Source organism: Bos mutus, chromosome 1, assembly GCF_027580195.1.
Source record: "Bos mutus isolate GX-2022 chromosome 1, NWIPB_WYAK_1.1, whole genome shotgun sequence".
In the NCBI taxonomy this organism is placed as follows: Eukaryota; Metazoa; Chordata; class Mammalia; order Artiodactyla; family Bovidae; genus Bos; species Bos mutus.
Genome location: NC_091617.1, coordinates 55,796 through 72,617, shown reverse-complemented (window position 1 = coordinate 72,617; position 16,822 = coordinate 55,796). Strand labels below are relative to the sequence as shown.

Below are 16,822 nucleotides of genomic sequence, written 5' to 3'. Positions count from 1 at the left end.
ATCAAACCCCAGTCTCCCGCACTGCAGGTGGATTCTTTGCTGTCTGAGCCACCAGGGAAGCCCTCAAACCAAGACACTTCCTGTGTGGGGGGTGGGGGGAATCCTCTCATCGTCTTGGTGGAAAGAGCAGACATAACCTGGACCATCACAGGCTAAGTGGGATGAAGTGTCATCCTAGTTTTCCATGGCTCTTCTTGCCCTGTAATACACCGTTCTGTCCAGATGTGACAGCTCTATCTCCTGAGACAAGTACAACAAGGAAATTGTAGTGTTTACAAGAATCAGTGCTGTGCTGAGTATCACACATACTTCCTCTGATTCGAAGCTCACAATGACAATAATCCTCTTATGCCCACTGTTCTAGATGAAAAACATCCTCAAGATCACACAGTTAACAGGTGATAAGGTGGGATTTAAGTCAGGCAAAGTGATCAGAGAAACTACCTGTTTCACGTGACACAATTCGTGTTGGTTTGTGTGATGTTTTCACTGGCTTACAGGATGCTCTACCTGTGCTTAAATTCCTGCCTCCTAGGTGAGGATGATTTGGTGGCAATATCCTTCCTTTTTTTGTTTTTTTGGCTGGGCCACATGACTTGATCAGGCTTGAATCCAGCCTGTCACAGTGGAAGTGTGGAGTCTTAACCACTAGATTACCAGGGATATCCTGAGATACCCTTCTCTAAACTGAAGTAGGAGAAGGAAATGGCAACCCACTCCAGGCTTCTTGCCTGGAGAATCCCACGGACAGATGAGCCTGGCGGACTACAGTCCATGGGATCTCGCAGAGTCGGACACGACTGAGTGACTAACGACAGCAACAAACTGAAATATACCTATCTAAGTGATGGAGCACAGCCAGGCTTGGGGCCATTCTTAGGTGAGGAGGAGGAGGTCTTTGAGGAGAAATCAACCCAAGGGGGACGTCTTGTTTGGCCACAGTGTAGCCTGTGGCCTGAATGTTCTAGATACACCATCTTCCCAAGGGCTCTTCTGAAAGGAGCAGAGACCTGCTGGAGAAAGAGAGGGTCTCTGTGGAAATGAGTCTGCTCGTTCTGAGAAAACAGTAAAAACAACAAACCTTTATATTATTTATTTATAAGCCCTTGAGATTGTTTTTGTAATCCCTGAGTTACCCTGCTTCGTGTTTCCTCATAAAAGATGGTAGGAAAACTCTAAAATTACTAAAAATCGACTTAATTATCAGCACTTTTGCCTTTTCCCTCCCATCCCTGAATTCCTCACCTCTGTTTAACCCTCCTTGGTATTTAAATAGCTAATCTGGTGCTGGCCAACGGAGTCAACACTGCACAAATCTCTAAGTGACTTCACAGTGACCTTCACAGCTCGATTTATTTGGCATTTCCTTTGTGTTCCTTTATACCAACTGATTGACCTTTGCTAGTAATTAAAAGTATTTACTGAAGTACTCACCAAAGTCAGTAGATAAGATTTTCTGTGTATAGCCTGTCTCATGACATTAGCTTATCCCCCAAAGTATAAAACCAACTGAAAAAAGTGTATTTGAAAACTGGCTCAGATTGGGGACTTCCTTGGCACTCCAGGGGTTAAGACTCTGCGCTTCGAATGCAAGGGGCAGAGGTTTCATCCTGGTCAGGGAACTAAGATCCCAAATGCCATGTGGCATGACCAAAAAAAATTATATATATATGTGTGTATGTGTTTGTATACAGGTTGATATATATGAAAGCATGCATGCATTCACTAATTCAGCATTTATTTACTGAGTGCCTATTATGTGCCCAGCTTCACAGAACCACCATCCCGGTGGGGTGGGATGAAGGAGACAGATAATGAGTAAGTAGAATACCTTATGTCACAAGGAGATAACTGCTATGGAGAAAAACAAGGCAGAAAAGGGCGACTGAGAGTAGAGGCTGTGTTTGAAAATAGACTTATCCTTGTTCACTGCAGCTGTACTTACAATGGTCAAGATATGGAAACAATCTGAATGTTCTTCCATGGGTGAATGGATAAAGCAAATATGGTAGATACAGACAATGGGATGTTATTCAGTCTTATTAAAAAAAAAAAAAGAGGAAAATCCTGCCGTTTGTAACAATTTGGATAAACCTGGAGGGCCTTATGCTAAGTAAGATAAGCTGGAAAAACAAAAACAAGTACTGCATCAGCTCACTGATAGGTAGAATCTAAAATAGTCATAGAAAGAGAATAGAATGGTGGTTGTCAGGGACTGGGGCGAGGGGGAATTGGAAAGGTGTTGGTCACGGGTACCACGTTTCACTTATGCAAAAGATGAGTAAGTTCTGAAGATTTAACGTACAACAATGTGATGATGGTGAACAATATTGTATATTGCTAAGAGGGTAGGTCTTAAGGATTATTCCCATAAAAATAAAATTAAAACATAAAGTAAAATAAGTGCTTTGAGAAAAGAGCTTGTGAAAGATCTCAAAAGGTAAAGAGTGATCACTGAGGATACGGGGAGCATTCCTGGCAGAGGGTTGCCCGGCAAGTTCCAGGAAATAGCAGAGAGGTTGGTGTGTTAGAAGCCGGTGAGGCCAGAAGAGATTAAGGTGCCTGGTTTTATGGAATCTCATACTTGATGTGTAAGGACTTGGCTTTTTCTTGACATGAGACAGGAAGTCTTTGAAAGGTTTCAAGCATAAAAGTGGCATGGTGGACTGGTGATTTCAAATGAGGATCAACTGACTGTGGAGAACAGCCGATATAAGGGTGAGGGAAAAGCAGGAGAACCAGTTAGGAGGTGATGGCTGCTTGGACCAGTCTGGTAGCAATGAGGGTAGAGAGAAGAGGTTGCATTCTGGATATACTTAAAAAAAAAAACAAACAAAAAAACAGATAATAGGATTTCCTGGCAGGTTGGATATGGGGGTGTGAGATACAGGAGCTAAGGTTTTCTATATGTTCATGTGTTTGTGTGTGCTTAGTCGCTCAGTCGTGTCCAACTCTATGTGACCCCATGGACTGTGGCCCGCCAGGCTCCTCTGTCCATGAGATTCTCCAGGCAAGAACACTGGAGTGGGTTGCCATTCCCTTCTCCAGGGGATCTTCCCAACCCAGGGACTGAACCCAAGTCTCCAGCACTGCAGGCGGATTCTTGACCGTCTGAGCCACCAGGAAAGCCCTATTCCAGTATATATGTCTATATAAAACTCCAAAGGTATCTGGTTTGATTATTTTTTGTTGCTGTTGTTCCACCTCAAAGCTCTGATAATGGGAGGAAACTTCTCAGTCTTGTTCACTGCTGTATACTCAAAGTCTTGCTCTGGCCTCCTAGCACCCAGCCCCCAGGCCACCCCACCTCCTTATTTCTCTCTAAAATAAAGTGTTTATTGTGGGTGTCGACTAAAAAATATGTATAACTTGAGACTTGTGAGTTCAGTTTTATTTGGGGCAAAGGGAAGACTGCAGCCCTGGAGACAGCACCTTACTTAAATCTGAGAGACTGCTCCAAGGAGGCCGGAGGGGAAGTCAGGCTATGAACAAGTTTAACAAAGGGACTAGGCAGTCTGAGCATCAAAGATCAGGTATCAAATTCAGGAATTTAGCATTCTAAGTCTGGGAAGATGCAAGCCTCTGGGCTTACAGAATTCATTCCTTTCATATGCACCTCAACTATCTGGGGCCAAATCCAGTTTCCTCGTTCTGCTTAAACAGAGGTAGATGGCTGCTTTTTGTAATTCCCCCAGCTCCTCAGCAGTCATCATGGAGTGTGGTGGCATCCCCTGGATTGCAGTTTTGGGAACCCTCAATCACATTTGGAGGCCAGAAGTCACTGATGGCTGTGACATTTCTTGTTTACTGACATGGCAGGAGATATCTTCATTTAACATGGGTAATGAGATTACAGAAAATTTTTCAAGAGCTGTTATTTTCTAGCTACCCTATTTTCAGCATTGAGCCTGTATTCATTGTAAAATGTGTGTTTTAGTCGCGCTCAGACTCTTTGCAACCCCATGGACTGTAGCCCGCCAGGTTCTTGGTCCATGGTATTCTCTAGGCAAGAACACTAGAGTGGATTGCCATTTCCTTCTCCTGGGGAATCTTCCCAACCCAGGGATCAAACCCTGGTGTCTCACATTCCACGCAGATTCTTTACCATCTGAACCACCGGAGCTAGAAATAATGCATTTTAAATTACAGAAAATCAAAGAAAGATGCAGAATTATACGATAGATTACATGATACAGCTCCTCTCCTTCTATATCGGGGCCTCTGGAACTTCTCAATAGGCCCCTGCAGAAATCAGAAGGAAAGGGTGCTGCCCTGCCTTCCTTCTTCCAGGATGTATCCACCTGACTCGTAGGCACTGAGGCATTTCAGGGGCACCTGCAGTTGCGCAGCTGCTGAAGTTTAACACTTGACTCCTGGGAAAGTGGGGATTAGGTGTTTGGGCGTCTGGGGGTGATTTTAATGGCTCTGGAACTTGAAGCTGTTCCAGAAAGCTCCCAAGCTGCCGGCAGGATCAGGATCTTTTCACTGAAATCCACAAGGGCCGCAAGAAAGGCTGTCGTCATTGGCCAGGCTCTCAGGCCACCCACGTAGGGGGAACCGAGGGGGATGCAAACCCCGCCCAAGCCCCAGCGGGGATGGAGGTGGCACCGGGCACTCCTGGTCAACCTCCGAACGCCGAGCCAGGCACCTCCACGGGTGCAGGCGCTAAGCGGCCCTCCCCAGCCGCGCACTGCACCCCCGCGGGCGCCATTCCAGGGAACCAAGGTCGGAATTAGGGGTACAGGTGGGAAGCAGACGCGGAACCAGGGAGAAACAGGAGCGGTGAAAGAACCCAGAGAGCTTAAGCCCGGGGGAAGGGGCGCGGCGTCTTCTGACTAGAGGATTTCGCCCCGCGCGCCCAGCGCACCGCTCAGGCGCCGCTAGAGCCCGGAGCAGGGGTGTGTTCTCCGAGGGGGTGCAACGGTCCCCCGCGCCGTGCCCTTCGCCTATCGCCAACCGGCTCCTCAGCAGAGTCCAGGAAGGGTCTCCGGTTCAAGACAGGGATCTACGGCCATGGCCGGGGTCGCGGAGCTGGAGGGGGGCGCCCCGCGTCCTCGGAGCCCGTCCGGGGGCCCGGCGCTTCAGGCGGAGAGGCGGGACGAGCCGGAGGCCGCCTGCCCGAAGGCTCAGCGAGAGGAGGCTAGAGAGGGCCCCGCGGAGGCGCCGGGGGGCGAAGGGGCGGGCGCAGCCGCGACGGCCGCGGGGCCCGAGGGAGAAGGCCCGGGACCGGCCGGAGGGCGAGCGGGCGGGCTGGAACCTGGCTCCGGCGGGGGCCCAGGAGCCGAGACGCGGGGCGGGAGCGGGGCGCAGGGCCAGGCCGAGGCAGGGGAGGACGCCCGCGAGGGAGAGGGGCCGACAAGCGGCGCGGAGCCGGAGAAGGAGGCGAGCCCCGGGCCAGGCGCGCAGGGCGAGGAGCCGGGGGAGGTTCAGGCGGGGGCCAGGGATCCCGCTGCCTTGAACGCGAAGGAAGAGGCGGGGAACGGGCCGGGGGAGCCGGCCGGCAGCGCGCCTGGGGCGTCCGGGGCGCTCGTGGACGCCCCGGAGTCGGTGGGGGAAAGCGTGGTAGCCGAGGGGTCGATGGGGGCCCTCGTGGACGCCCCGGAGTCGGTGGGGGAAAGCGTGGTAGCCGAGGGGTCGATGGAGGCCCTCGTGGACGCCCCGGAGTCGGTGGGGAACAGCGTGGACTCCGAGGGGTCGGTGGGGGCCCGCGTGGACGCAGAGGGGCCGGCGGGGGAGAGTGTGGGAGCCGAGGAATCGATGGCGGATAGCACAGATGTCGGGGGGCCAACGGGGGCCAGTACGGATGTCGGGGTGCCGACGGCAGGAGCGCAGGGCTCCGAGGGTGAGTCCCGGGACGGAGGGGACCGCAAATCCCAGTCCCAGGCAGAGGCGATTGAGGCCCCAGCGCCGGAGAGCGCGGAGTGCACCCCCGGGGAGCTTGCGCGGGGGCCTCGGGGCTCAGCGGAGGAGACGGGCGACCCCGAGGGAGAAGAGGCGGGGGAAGCGGCCCCAGGGGACGCAAGGGCAGAGGCCAGTGAGGACGCGGACCAGGGTGGGTCCTTGGGGCAGGAGGAGGAGGCCGAAGAGGAGAGGCCGGAGCAGTGTCTCCAGGGGCCAGGCGAGGAGGCCACGGCCGGGGGCGAGGAGGAGTCCCCCGACGGCACCGCGGCTGGAGAGGCGATCCAGCCGGCGGAGGTCGGGGAGCCCCAGGCCGACCTGAGCAACCACCTGGCGGACGAGCGCAGCGCTAAACGCGGCGGCGGGATAGTGCCAGAGAACGGCGGCCAGGAGGGCGGCGAGGCGTCCGAGGAGGGGGCCCCGGGGCAGGACCACGACATCACCCTCTTCGTTAAGGTAAACCTGGCTTCCCGCAACTCCCGGGAAGCCCCCTCCCAGCACCCTCAGTCGTGTCTTTTCAGATCTGATCCCAGAGGGACGCTCAGGGATCATGCTCTCGGCGCCCAATGGTCACCGAGCCCTCTGTCCGCGGGAGCCAGGCAGGACAGCCTGCGTTTCAACGAGAAGAGTTAAAGGAGCGTGGTTGTTAAGTCGCTCAGTTGTGTCCGAGTCTTTGCGACCCCATAGACTCTAGCCCTCCAGGGTCCTCTGTCCATGGGATGTCCCAGGGAAGACTCCTGGAGTGGGTTGCTATTGCCTTCTCCAGGTGATCTTCCCCACCCAGGGATCCAACCCGCGTCTCCTGCTTTGGCAGGCGGAATTTTTTTTTTCCCACCGAGTCGGGGAAATCCAAAGGAATGTGACGGGGAAGAATTGAGGGTTTGGAAACAAAGAGGTTGGGATGGGGATGGTGGGAGGTAGGTTCAGCATTCCACCGGCCTTTGTCCTGAAAATCCTAACTGGCCCTTCTAGTCTGGAGGTTCTCAAAGAACCTACAGAACAAAAGCAAAACCCCGACAAGCCCTATTGATGTTCCGAACAATTTCTGCCAAAGGAAACGCTAATACTTAAAGTGAAAAAATGCTAACAGATAGGTTGTAAAGTGAAACTGTATACTAGGACTCAAATCTCAGAGGCCCAGACCTGGCCCAAATTTTCAACTCCCAAAACCTCTTTCGTTTTGGGAGAATCAATAACGTATGTTTGGGAGGAAAATGGAAGTTTATTTAAATATGGTAATATTTATGGAACATTTTAGCATTTTTTTTAAGAGGCATGCAATATGCTGATAACCATTGTTTGCTTCTTTGTCTTATTTTCAGCCTTACTTCAAAGAGTCAAAGAGGACAAAGATTCTGTAGAGATACAAGTGAGGTAGTTTTGAGTTTAAATAGGGATTCCTATAAGGCATCACAAATAAGGACCAAGGTCCAGGAGCAGGTTTTTTGTTGAAAAAGTTCTTCCCAAAGACCTTTGGCCAGACCGGGAAAGCAGCAGATAATAAGGTCAAGAATGTGCATTGTATGTTAAATCATAATCCTTGCAAAATATTTCCAGGCTTATAGAGGCCAGTTATGACCCAACCTCCTTGAGAGAAATGTAAGCAAATTTTAATAACTGGAAAAAAAAAAGGAAATAAGGAAAAAAAAAGTTCCCAACATGATTAAGATCAGAATTTCAAGAATTCTTTGAGTGGCAAGAGAGTTTGGGAAGGATGGGCTTGCTTTTATTCATTGTGTTGTTCGGGGCAATTTTTAAGATGCTGAGACTTTTCAGATCGTGTATTGGGACATAATCTGAGGGTACAAACCCCAAGGAGGGTTCCTGGAGCACGAAGACTTCAGGGGAGTTAAGGGAGGGGGAACCTGAACACGGCACTGCTGTGCGTGTTCCAGCTCTGCTCCTTGGTTTAAGAAATTTCCCCCTGGCTCTGGTTTCTGGGCTATAGGATACCAGTCTCTCATTACAGCTTGGAAACAGTTTCCTAACTGGACTCTGCTTCCATCCTTGGTTTTCTCCAGTCTAGTCCTTCGTCATAGCCAGTGAGCTAAGGAAGAAAAGATCTGATCATTTTGTTTCCTAGTATAAAATTCCTCAGTTGTTTATGGCAGATAAATCCCCACTCCTTAGCCAGATCACGAGGCTCTCTGGGATGTGATTCCTGTCTCCTTGGCATTGCCTGGGTGCCCCCTCACCCCCACCTCTTGATACCACTGTGCCGCCAAATTAAACTACTTACTGGTCCTTGGGAGAACCACATTCTTTTCTGCCTTGAAATTTTCCATGTGCTCTACCCGAATCAAGTTTCTTCCCCTTCATCCCTCTCGCCCTCCCTTGCCTGGTTATCTGCTTGTGTCCAAGGTTCAGCGTGGCCATCGTCTCCTCCGGGGAGGCTTTCCCAACCCTGATTTGGCTTGGGTACCCCCTCTCAAAGCTCCACTCACACCACCCTCTGTATGCTGTCTCCAGTGTGGAGCACAGGTCTGGAAATGCATGGTGTGTGTGAACCGGTGGCTGCCTGTAGGAGGTGGTATATTGTAATGATCAGTAGCACAGATTTTAGAGCCAGTGAGCTGGGGCCAAATCCTGGCTTTGTTTCTTTCTTGCTGTGTGACCTTGGGCAAGTTACTTAGCCTTTTTGTGCCTTCGTTGCTTATGGATAAAACAGGAACAACAATAGTACTTACTCTATGAGGTTGCTGGGATTCAAGATAAGATTCTACTTAGAACAGTACCTGACTTGAAAGAAGCCTGGTATAAGTGTGAATTCTTGTTACATCTGCTAGTTCTGATCAACTTTCATTGATTTTTGCATGGGGATAGTCCCTTTTCCATCCCATCCCTGCCATTTTATTTTATTTTAGGGAAAATACCTCTAGATACCCAATTACTTCCATTCTCTGGGGGAGAAGAATATTATGAAAAGTAAAAACAAGTTGTTTTCTCAGATTCTGCTTAGAGTAGTGTGGGTAGGCAGAGGCAAGGGGGCATGTCCTGAGTGGCTTAGCCAGAATGTTTGACTCTGATGATTGGCAGGGTGCTCAGTCCTTTTCCTTTTGTTAAAGTAACAAATGGACCTCCAAACAGTGAAACTGGTTTTGAAGCAACTACTGCCTGATGCAGCTTCTAAGGGTCTCTTGGGATGTGTCCCATAGGATTGTTAAGGCATCTCACTTTCTTCTCTTGCTTCTAATAATCATTGTCCTGAAAAACAAAAGAATCCCAAAGCAAAACTCAAGCAAAAGCCCTTTAGCCTGTTTTATCTCTTGACTTTGTGATACTTGATTTAGAATCCTTAAATTAGTTCAGAATAGGATTTCTTTGCCAAATTTAACTGCAATGGCACCCCACTCCAGTACTCTTGCCTGGAAAATCCCATGGATGGAGGAGCCTGGTAGGCTGCAGTCCATGGGGTCGCTGAGAGTCGGACACGACTGAGCGACTTCACTTTCACTTTTCACTTTCATACATTGGAGAAGGAAATGGCAACCCACCCCAGCGTTCTTGCCTGGAGAATCCCAGGGACGGGGGAGCCTGGTGGGCTGCCGTCTATGGGGTCGCACAGAGTCGGACACGACTGAAGTGACTTAGCAGCTTAGCAAGCTCCTTATTTGGGCTGTACTTTATCTGGACGCTGTATTCCATAGTGGACATCTGACCATCTAGGTTTTGTAAACATGTCAGGGGCCAGTGTGTCTTGGTGGGTTTTTGATGCCATGACTGGAGTGTAAATTTCACAGAGCTGTTCTTTAAGGATAATACTACAATGTTCCTCTAACCATTCACCTAGCCTTCATGACAGCCTAGTAAACACAGTTTTTTTTTTTTCTTTTAAACAAAGTTTTAAGTTAATTAGGTCTCATTCTATTTGGGAAATTTTTTATATTTATTCCTATTTTTAAAATGTATAGGTGACAAATGTATTGGTTATCAGAAAGTAATGACATACGACACAGTGAAATGTAATAATAAGATGTGCTTCTAAATTTAGTCACCTGGTAGTTTATATTACCTATCTTGGTAAGAATTGTCATTCTATTACTTTGTCATTTTATTTTATTCTGTACCTATGCAAGAATGTATTCTTGGTTGTAAAAGAGCCATGAATGTATAAAGCAGGCCACTGGAAAGCCTCCTTGAATTATTGTGTGGTAAATGAATTGCTGATCATGTAATTTTTAGTTTTGTTTTCTCAAAGAAGTGATAATTATTTATCAAATTATAGGGTAACCCTGGCAATGTCTTTAGAAACAAAAATTCATCTCTTCGTTACAAAGGAAAGGATGACAACATAATAACACACCAAGAACAAATGACAAACAAGATACTAACACCATGGAGTAAAGTAAGGACTTTAGACACAAGGATTTAGTAGCTAAGGAAGTCTTGCTCACAGGTTTGGTTCTTCTAATACTTTCAGGCAGGGTCCAGGGGTGGGATAGGTCTTCCCAGGTGGCACATTGATGAAAGATCTGCCTGCCAATGCAGGAGATACGGGTTTGATCCCTGGGTTGGGAAGATCCCCTGGAGAAGGAAACAGCAACCCACTCCGGTATTCTTGCCTGGAGAATCCCATGGACAGAGGAGCCTGACAGGCTACAGTCTATGGGATCTCAAAGAGTCGGACATGACTGAGCACACATGCAGCAGGGGTGGGATAGTCTAAAAAATGGATTTCCTAGCAGATTTCACCTGACTTAATTAAAAAAACCTTAATGTACATGACAAGTGACTAATCCTGGACCAGAATCTAAGAATTTCTTAAACTATGTTTTGGACACCATACATTTAACCACTAATACACAGCTACTGCTGAGCTCGGAAACTTGTATTTGCCATTATATTTAGATTCTCCCGGGAGGTGAAACTGAGTGCAACAGAGTAGAACTCAAGTCATGGCCTTTGAATAAGCATTGTCTACAAGAGATGCTGCCCCCCTAAATAGATAAGTAAATTAACTGAGTTGTCCTAACATTGTCACATTGAATGGGGGTTGGGAGTGGCAAAGGGGTCTGTTGGGACCAACATCTGGTGGACTCTGTGCATCTTTCTCCAGGAGCAAGCAGGCTGAGACCTCTTTGGTTTGGTGTCCGAAAAGCTTAAAATGGAGATGCTATTTCCATAACCAAATATGAATTTTGTGTTCAAAAGGGAAATGAGCAAAAATGCAGTTCTGTAACTTTAATTTTTCCCCCCAAATGACATTTCTTTTGTCATTATTTTCTGAGTGTCTATGCCACTTGCTTACAAATTTTGTGATTGTTCAGTCGCTCAGTTGTGTCCGACTCTTTGGGACCTCATGTACTGCAGCACGCCAGGCTTGCCTGTCCTTCACTGTCTCCCAGGATTTGCTCAAACTCATGTCCATTGAGTCATCAATGGATGCTATCAACCATCTTATCCTTTGTCGTCCCCTTACACATTACGTTTGTGAAATCATACAGGGTTAGTTGGGGTGGGAACAGAGGTGCTTTGCTAACCTCTTACACACACGTGCACACACAGCACAGCACATGCCCTTGAGTGAGATTCATGGGATGTCCTCACCACCTGGCACGGCAGAGGGATTGTGGGAGGCCCTCCATCTGTTCTTGGTTCAGTTCAGTTGCTCAGTCGTGTCCAACTCTTTGTGACCCCATAGACCACAGTACACCAGGCTTCCCTGTCCATCACCAACTCCCAGAGTTTACTCAAACTTATGTCCATTGAGTCAGTGATGCCACCCAACCATCTCATCCTCTGTCATCCCCTTCTCTTCCCACATTCAATCTTTCCCAGCATCAGGGTCTTTTCAAATGAGTCAGTTCTTCGCATCAGGTGGCCAAGTATTGGAGTTTCAGCTTTAGCATCAGTCCTTCCAATGAATATTCAGGACTGATTTCCTTTAGGATGGATCAGTTGGATCTCCTTGCAGTCCAAGGGACTCTCAAGAGTCTTCTTCAACACCACAGTTCAAAAGCATCAATTCTTTGGTGCTCAGATTTCTTCTTGGTAATGGAAGGTAAATAAGTCAGATGGATGGATGATTGGTTCAAGGTGCCTTGCTGGATTCAAATTCTGTTCCCCACTGCTCAGTCTAGGGTCCCTTGCTCAAGGGCCAGAGTTAGTCTTCTCCATGAAGGCACTATAGTCTGGCACATAATGGTCACCTGGGGAGGAAGGGACAGTGGGATCCTGTTGAGTGGGGGCTATACAAGCATGTACAGAGGACCTGCATGTAGAGTGGTCCCTAAAGAGTTATGGACTTAATTGTATTTGAGGAGACACAGAGAGTGGGACCCTTGGATAATCCCTAGCACAAATTCTTCAAGATTTTCTAAAATAGGCTGGTTTTGCCCTAACCATTCTCTGAGCTCCTGTGATATTCAGCCAAGAAAAGTTTTCTCTGAGAATCAGGGAGGTGGATATTTAAATCTCTTAAGCTTCTCTTTTTTCATCATTAATTTTCTCTGCTCTTTTTCTGACAGAGTACTGATTTATAAAGTAGGCTCTGTATCTGGGCAGAGTTGGGGGGAGATATTTTCTAAAATATTTCAACTTGTATTTTACTATTTACTTCAGTTTTATTTCACAAGTGGAACAAATTAAATTTTTTAAGAGTTAAAATAGGGAGATTAAAGATATTTATGCACAATTCAGTCATTCATGGAATCTATGAGGTTCTTTTGTTAAATGTATCTTTTTAAAGAAAAGATAATACATTAGGAAAATAAAAACATAAATATAAAAAGATACAGTACGATAAAAAATGTTTTCTTCCACCCCTGAGGCCCAGTCTCTTAGTTTTCTCCTTAGAGATATTCTGCAAATATTCAAGCATATATGTGAATATCTTCACTGCATTGGTTACTGAGTGCTGTGTAACATATTACTCTAAGACTTAGCACCTTAAAACAACAAACATTTACTATTTAAGGTTTCTGTGTGTCAAAAGCTTGAGAGTGGCTTAAGCTGGGTAGTTCTCGTTCATGAGGTTGTAGCCAGGATGTTGGCCAAGACCGTGGTCTCATCTGAAGGACCGACTGGGGCTGGAGGATCCACTTCCGTGGGGGTGGTTGACTCATGTCTGTTGTCAAGAGGTTCACTTGTCCGTCACCTGGACTCTCCACAGTGCTGCTTTAGTGTCCTGGTCACATGGCATTTGGCTCTCCCCAGAGCACAGATCCAAGAGAGGAAGCCTTTTATGACATTGTCTCAGAAGCCAGTGCAGGAGATGAAACAGATGCGAGTTCAGTCCTTGGGTCAGGAAGATCCCCTGGAGATGGGAATGGCAGCCCACTCTGGTATTCTTGCCTGGGAAAATCGCATGGACAGAGGATCCTGGCAGGCTGCAGTCCAGGGGGTCACAAAGAGCTGACCATGACTGACTGACTGAGCACAGCAACTGAGAAATCACACGCTGTAATTTCTGTCTTATACTGTAGTCTAGCCTTCAAGGAGAGTGGAATTCAACTTTACTTTTTATTATTTATTTATTTATTTTTTAGAAGCTATTTTTTTGCCCACACCACATGTGGGATCTTAGTTCCCCAACCAGGGGTCAAACCCACATCCCCTTCATTGGAAGCACAGTCTTAACTGCTGGACCACCAGGGAAGTACCTCAACTCCACTTGTTAAAGAGAAGGCCAAAAACGTTTTTAAAATACCACACCTTTGTTGTTGTTGTTGTTTTTTTTTCCACAAAAAGTTCAGTTCAGTTGCTCAGTCATGTCCGACTCTGCGACGCCATGGACTGCAGCATGCCAGCCCTCCCTGTCCATCACCAACTCCCGGAGTTTACTCAGACTCATGCCCATTGTGTCGATGATGCCATCCAACCATCTCATCCTCTGTCGTCCCCTTCTCCTCCTGCCCTCAATCTTTCGCAGCATCAGGGTCTTTTCAAATGAGTCAGCTCTTCGCATCAGGTGGCCAAAGGATTGGAGTTTCAGCTTCAGCATCAGTCCTTCCAATGAATATTCAGGACTGATTTCCTTTAGGATGGACTGATTGGATCTCTTTGCAGTCCAAGGGACTCTCAAGAATCTTCTCCAACACCACAGTTTGAAAGCATCAATTCTTCGGCACTCAGCTTTCTTTATAGTCCAACTCTCACATCCATGCATGACTACTGGAAATACCATAGCTTTGACTAGATGGACTTTGTTGGCAAAGTAATGTCTCTGCTTTTTAATATGCTGTCTAGGTTGCTCATAACTTTTCTTCCAAGGAGCAAGTATCTTTTAATTTCATGGCTGCAGTCACCATCTGCAGTGATTTTGGAGCCCAAAAATATAGTCAGTTACTGTTTCCCCATCTATTTGCCATGAAGTGATGGGACCAGATGCCATGAAAGGTAGTACACTGGAAATACATTTGGTTGCATCTTGCTGTCTTTACTTAACATTGTGTCTTGGAAATCATTCCCCATTGGTGCCTGTAGCTCCCTCACATTCTTGTTAACATTTTGCATTTTTCTCGTAGTGGGTGTATTCTACTATCAGTTGGCACTGTTGGATATTTAGGTAGTTTCCCCTTTCTCATGTGATAAGCAGTGCTGTAGTGAAAATGCATCCAAAGATGTATACTCGTATATGGAACCTAAACTCTTGGAAATGATATTGCTAAGAGGAAGGATGTGCATATTTAAGATTCTGATAACGTGTATTAAATTTGCTCTCCAAAGAGGTTATGCCAAACAGTGCTCCCCTGACCCTCCATGAGTGTTGTGTCTGCTTCCTCATCCTTGCCTGCTCAGTGTGTTCCCTACCTTTTGAATCTGAGAAGTGAAAAATGAGATCCATTGTCATTTAACGCACATTTCTTTTAGTATACATGAGACTGAGTTTAATTTTACATATTTAAATATTTAGCATCTATTCTGTGATCTATCCTTTGTTGTTTATGTCCTTTGCTCATTTTTCAAATTGCCTTTGAAATTTGTTCTTGTTCTTCCTGATTTTTATATTAAGGAAGTTAGACCCCTGTCTGTTTTGACTATTTGTGCTGGAGTAATGTATCCTCTTTGCTTTAGTAATTTCTTGTAATGGATACTTGGGAAAACAAAGCATCGGCTGTGACAGCACTCTTAGAAAATGCATTTCCTGAAAAGTTTAAATGCTCTGTTTTGCTTTTTATTTTCTAACTTCTTAAGTCCTGAAGGATTAGGTATTTCAAATTTTGCCTTTCTCCCTTTCTTTTTAATTAGTAGGTTACATTTTATCAAGCACACATCCTTTCAGGATCAAACTCTTGCCTACATTATTAGAATTCCTGTTCAAACAAAGTTTAAAATGTATAGATAGCAGCATCATTTCACACCCACACTGCTCCACCTGAAAATGTAAAGGTATATCCCTTTGATCTTGCCATCTCCTGAAATGAATTCATGACAAATAATTATCTGTGGTGAAGTACTGTTTCTAACATTGTGCCTCCTAGCCAGGTGTTCTTTTTTGGATTCCATCTGTTGAAAGAATTGACCACAATGTATAGAGATGGATGACGAGTCCTATTTGCAGAGGACCAGGGAATTGCGGAAGCCTACCCGTGGCTTATGTCAGATGAGAGAGAGGATGGAAATACACAAATACCAAAGATTGTTTGAAAAGATAATTTTGAAGCTTCTGAAAGTGTAGCTCTGTGAAGAAATGCAGACCATGTGGGCACATACTTACTCAGTCTGCAAGGGAAGTCTGATCTTAAATATCCCTGCATGGTCATGAGATTAAAAATATTCTCCATTTTTTGAAGGGGTTTTGGGGGATACACATACATGTATGGCTGAGTCCCTTTGCTGTTCACCTGAAACTACCACAACTTGTTAATTGACTATTCCCTAATATGAAATAAAAAGTTGAAAGCCAGGAAAAAAAAAAACAAAAATTCTCCATTTTTACTAGTTTTATGGGCTCTATTTCAACTCTTTTCTTCTGTAGTTGGTCATCTGTGTGAAAGCTGAGTCTTGATGTAGGGCAACGTAAAAGCTGCTTTTCAGTCTAACTACCAAGTGGTATTTTAGACCCAAGTAAAGAGCCAACTCACTAGAAAAGACCCTGATGCGGGGAAGGATTGAAAGCAAAAGGAGAGCAGGGCTGCAGAGTATGAGATGGTTGGATGGCATCACGGACTCAATGGACATGAGTTTGAGCAAACTCCGGGAGATGGTGAAGGACAGGGAAGCCTGGCGTGCTGCAGTCCATGGGGTCGTAAAGAGTTGGACATGACTTAGTGACTGATCAACAAGAAGTCTATTTAAAGTTGAATCAGGAGTACACACCATGTAACACTGCTTGAGGCCAGTGTTGATGAACACAGAACCTTCTTTTTTGGAGCTTTCAGCCTTAGAGGGTGATCTGGGAGGAAATAACTTCGATGTTTTATGAGGCAGGAGAGCACTGGGGCCGGAGTTAGCTGGGACAGGTGGGACGAGCAGAATGGGAGGCTGGGCGGCGACCAACAGAAAGGAGATGTGTGGTCTCTAGATCTCAAACAGTGAGGGCTCCGCCTTTGTGTTGAAAAGTAAAAGTGAAAGTCGCTCATTTGTGTCCGATTCGTTTTGACCCCAAGGAGTGTAGCCCGCCAGGCTCCACTGTCCGTGGGATTGTCCAGGCAAGAATTGCTGGAGTGGGTAGCCATGCCCTTCTCCAGGGGATCTTCCCGACCCAGGGATCGAACCTGGGCCTCCTGCATTGCAGGAGGTTTCTTGACCGTCTCAGCCACCAGCTGTGCTCAGTGGATGGATGAATGACAAACATGGCTGTTACATCATGTGGAAAAAATTGGGTGGGCCACTCCATATGCCCTTTACAAAATACTTATTTTATTTATCTACTTATTTTGGTAGCACTGGGCCTTAGCCATGGCCCAAGAGACCCCCCCTGTGGCATGTGAACTTCTTAGGTGTGGCGGGCACGTGGGATCGTGTTCCCCAGTCAGGGGCT

At 46.8% G+C, this 16,822-nt stretch overlaps 1 protein-coding gene across 1 annotated transcript in view; it reads left to right on the top strand.

Moving 5' to 3' along the window:
• The first annotated feature begins 4,596 nt into the window (after nucleotides 1-4,596).
• CLIC6 (chloride intracellular channel 6) overlaps nucleotides 4,597-16,822 on the top strand; it is a 57,240-nt gene continuing 45,014 nt past the window's right edge. Inside the window, exon 1 of the mRNA XM_070384669.1 lies at nucleotides 4,597-6,354. Within this exon, the coding sequence (XP_070240770.1) occupies nucleotides 5,014-6,354 (1,341 nt within the window). The 5' untranslated portion in view covers nucleotides 4,597-5,013. The remainder of the gene's footprint in view (nucleotides 6,355-16,822) is intronic.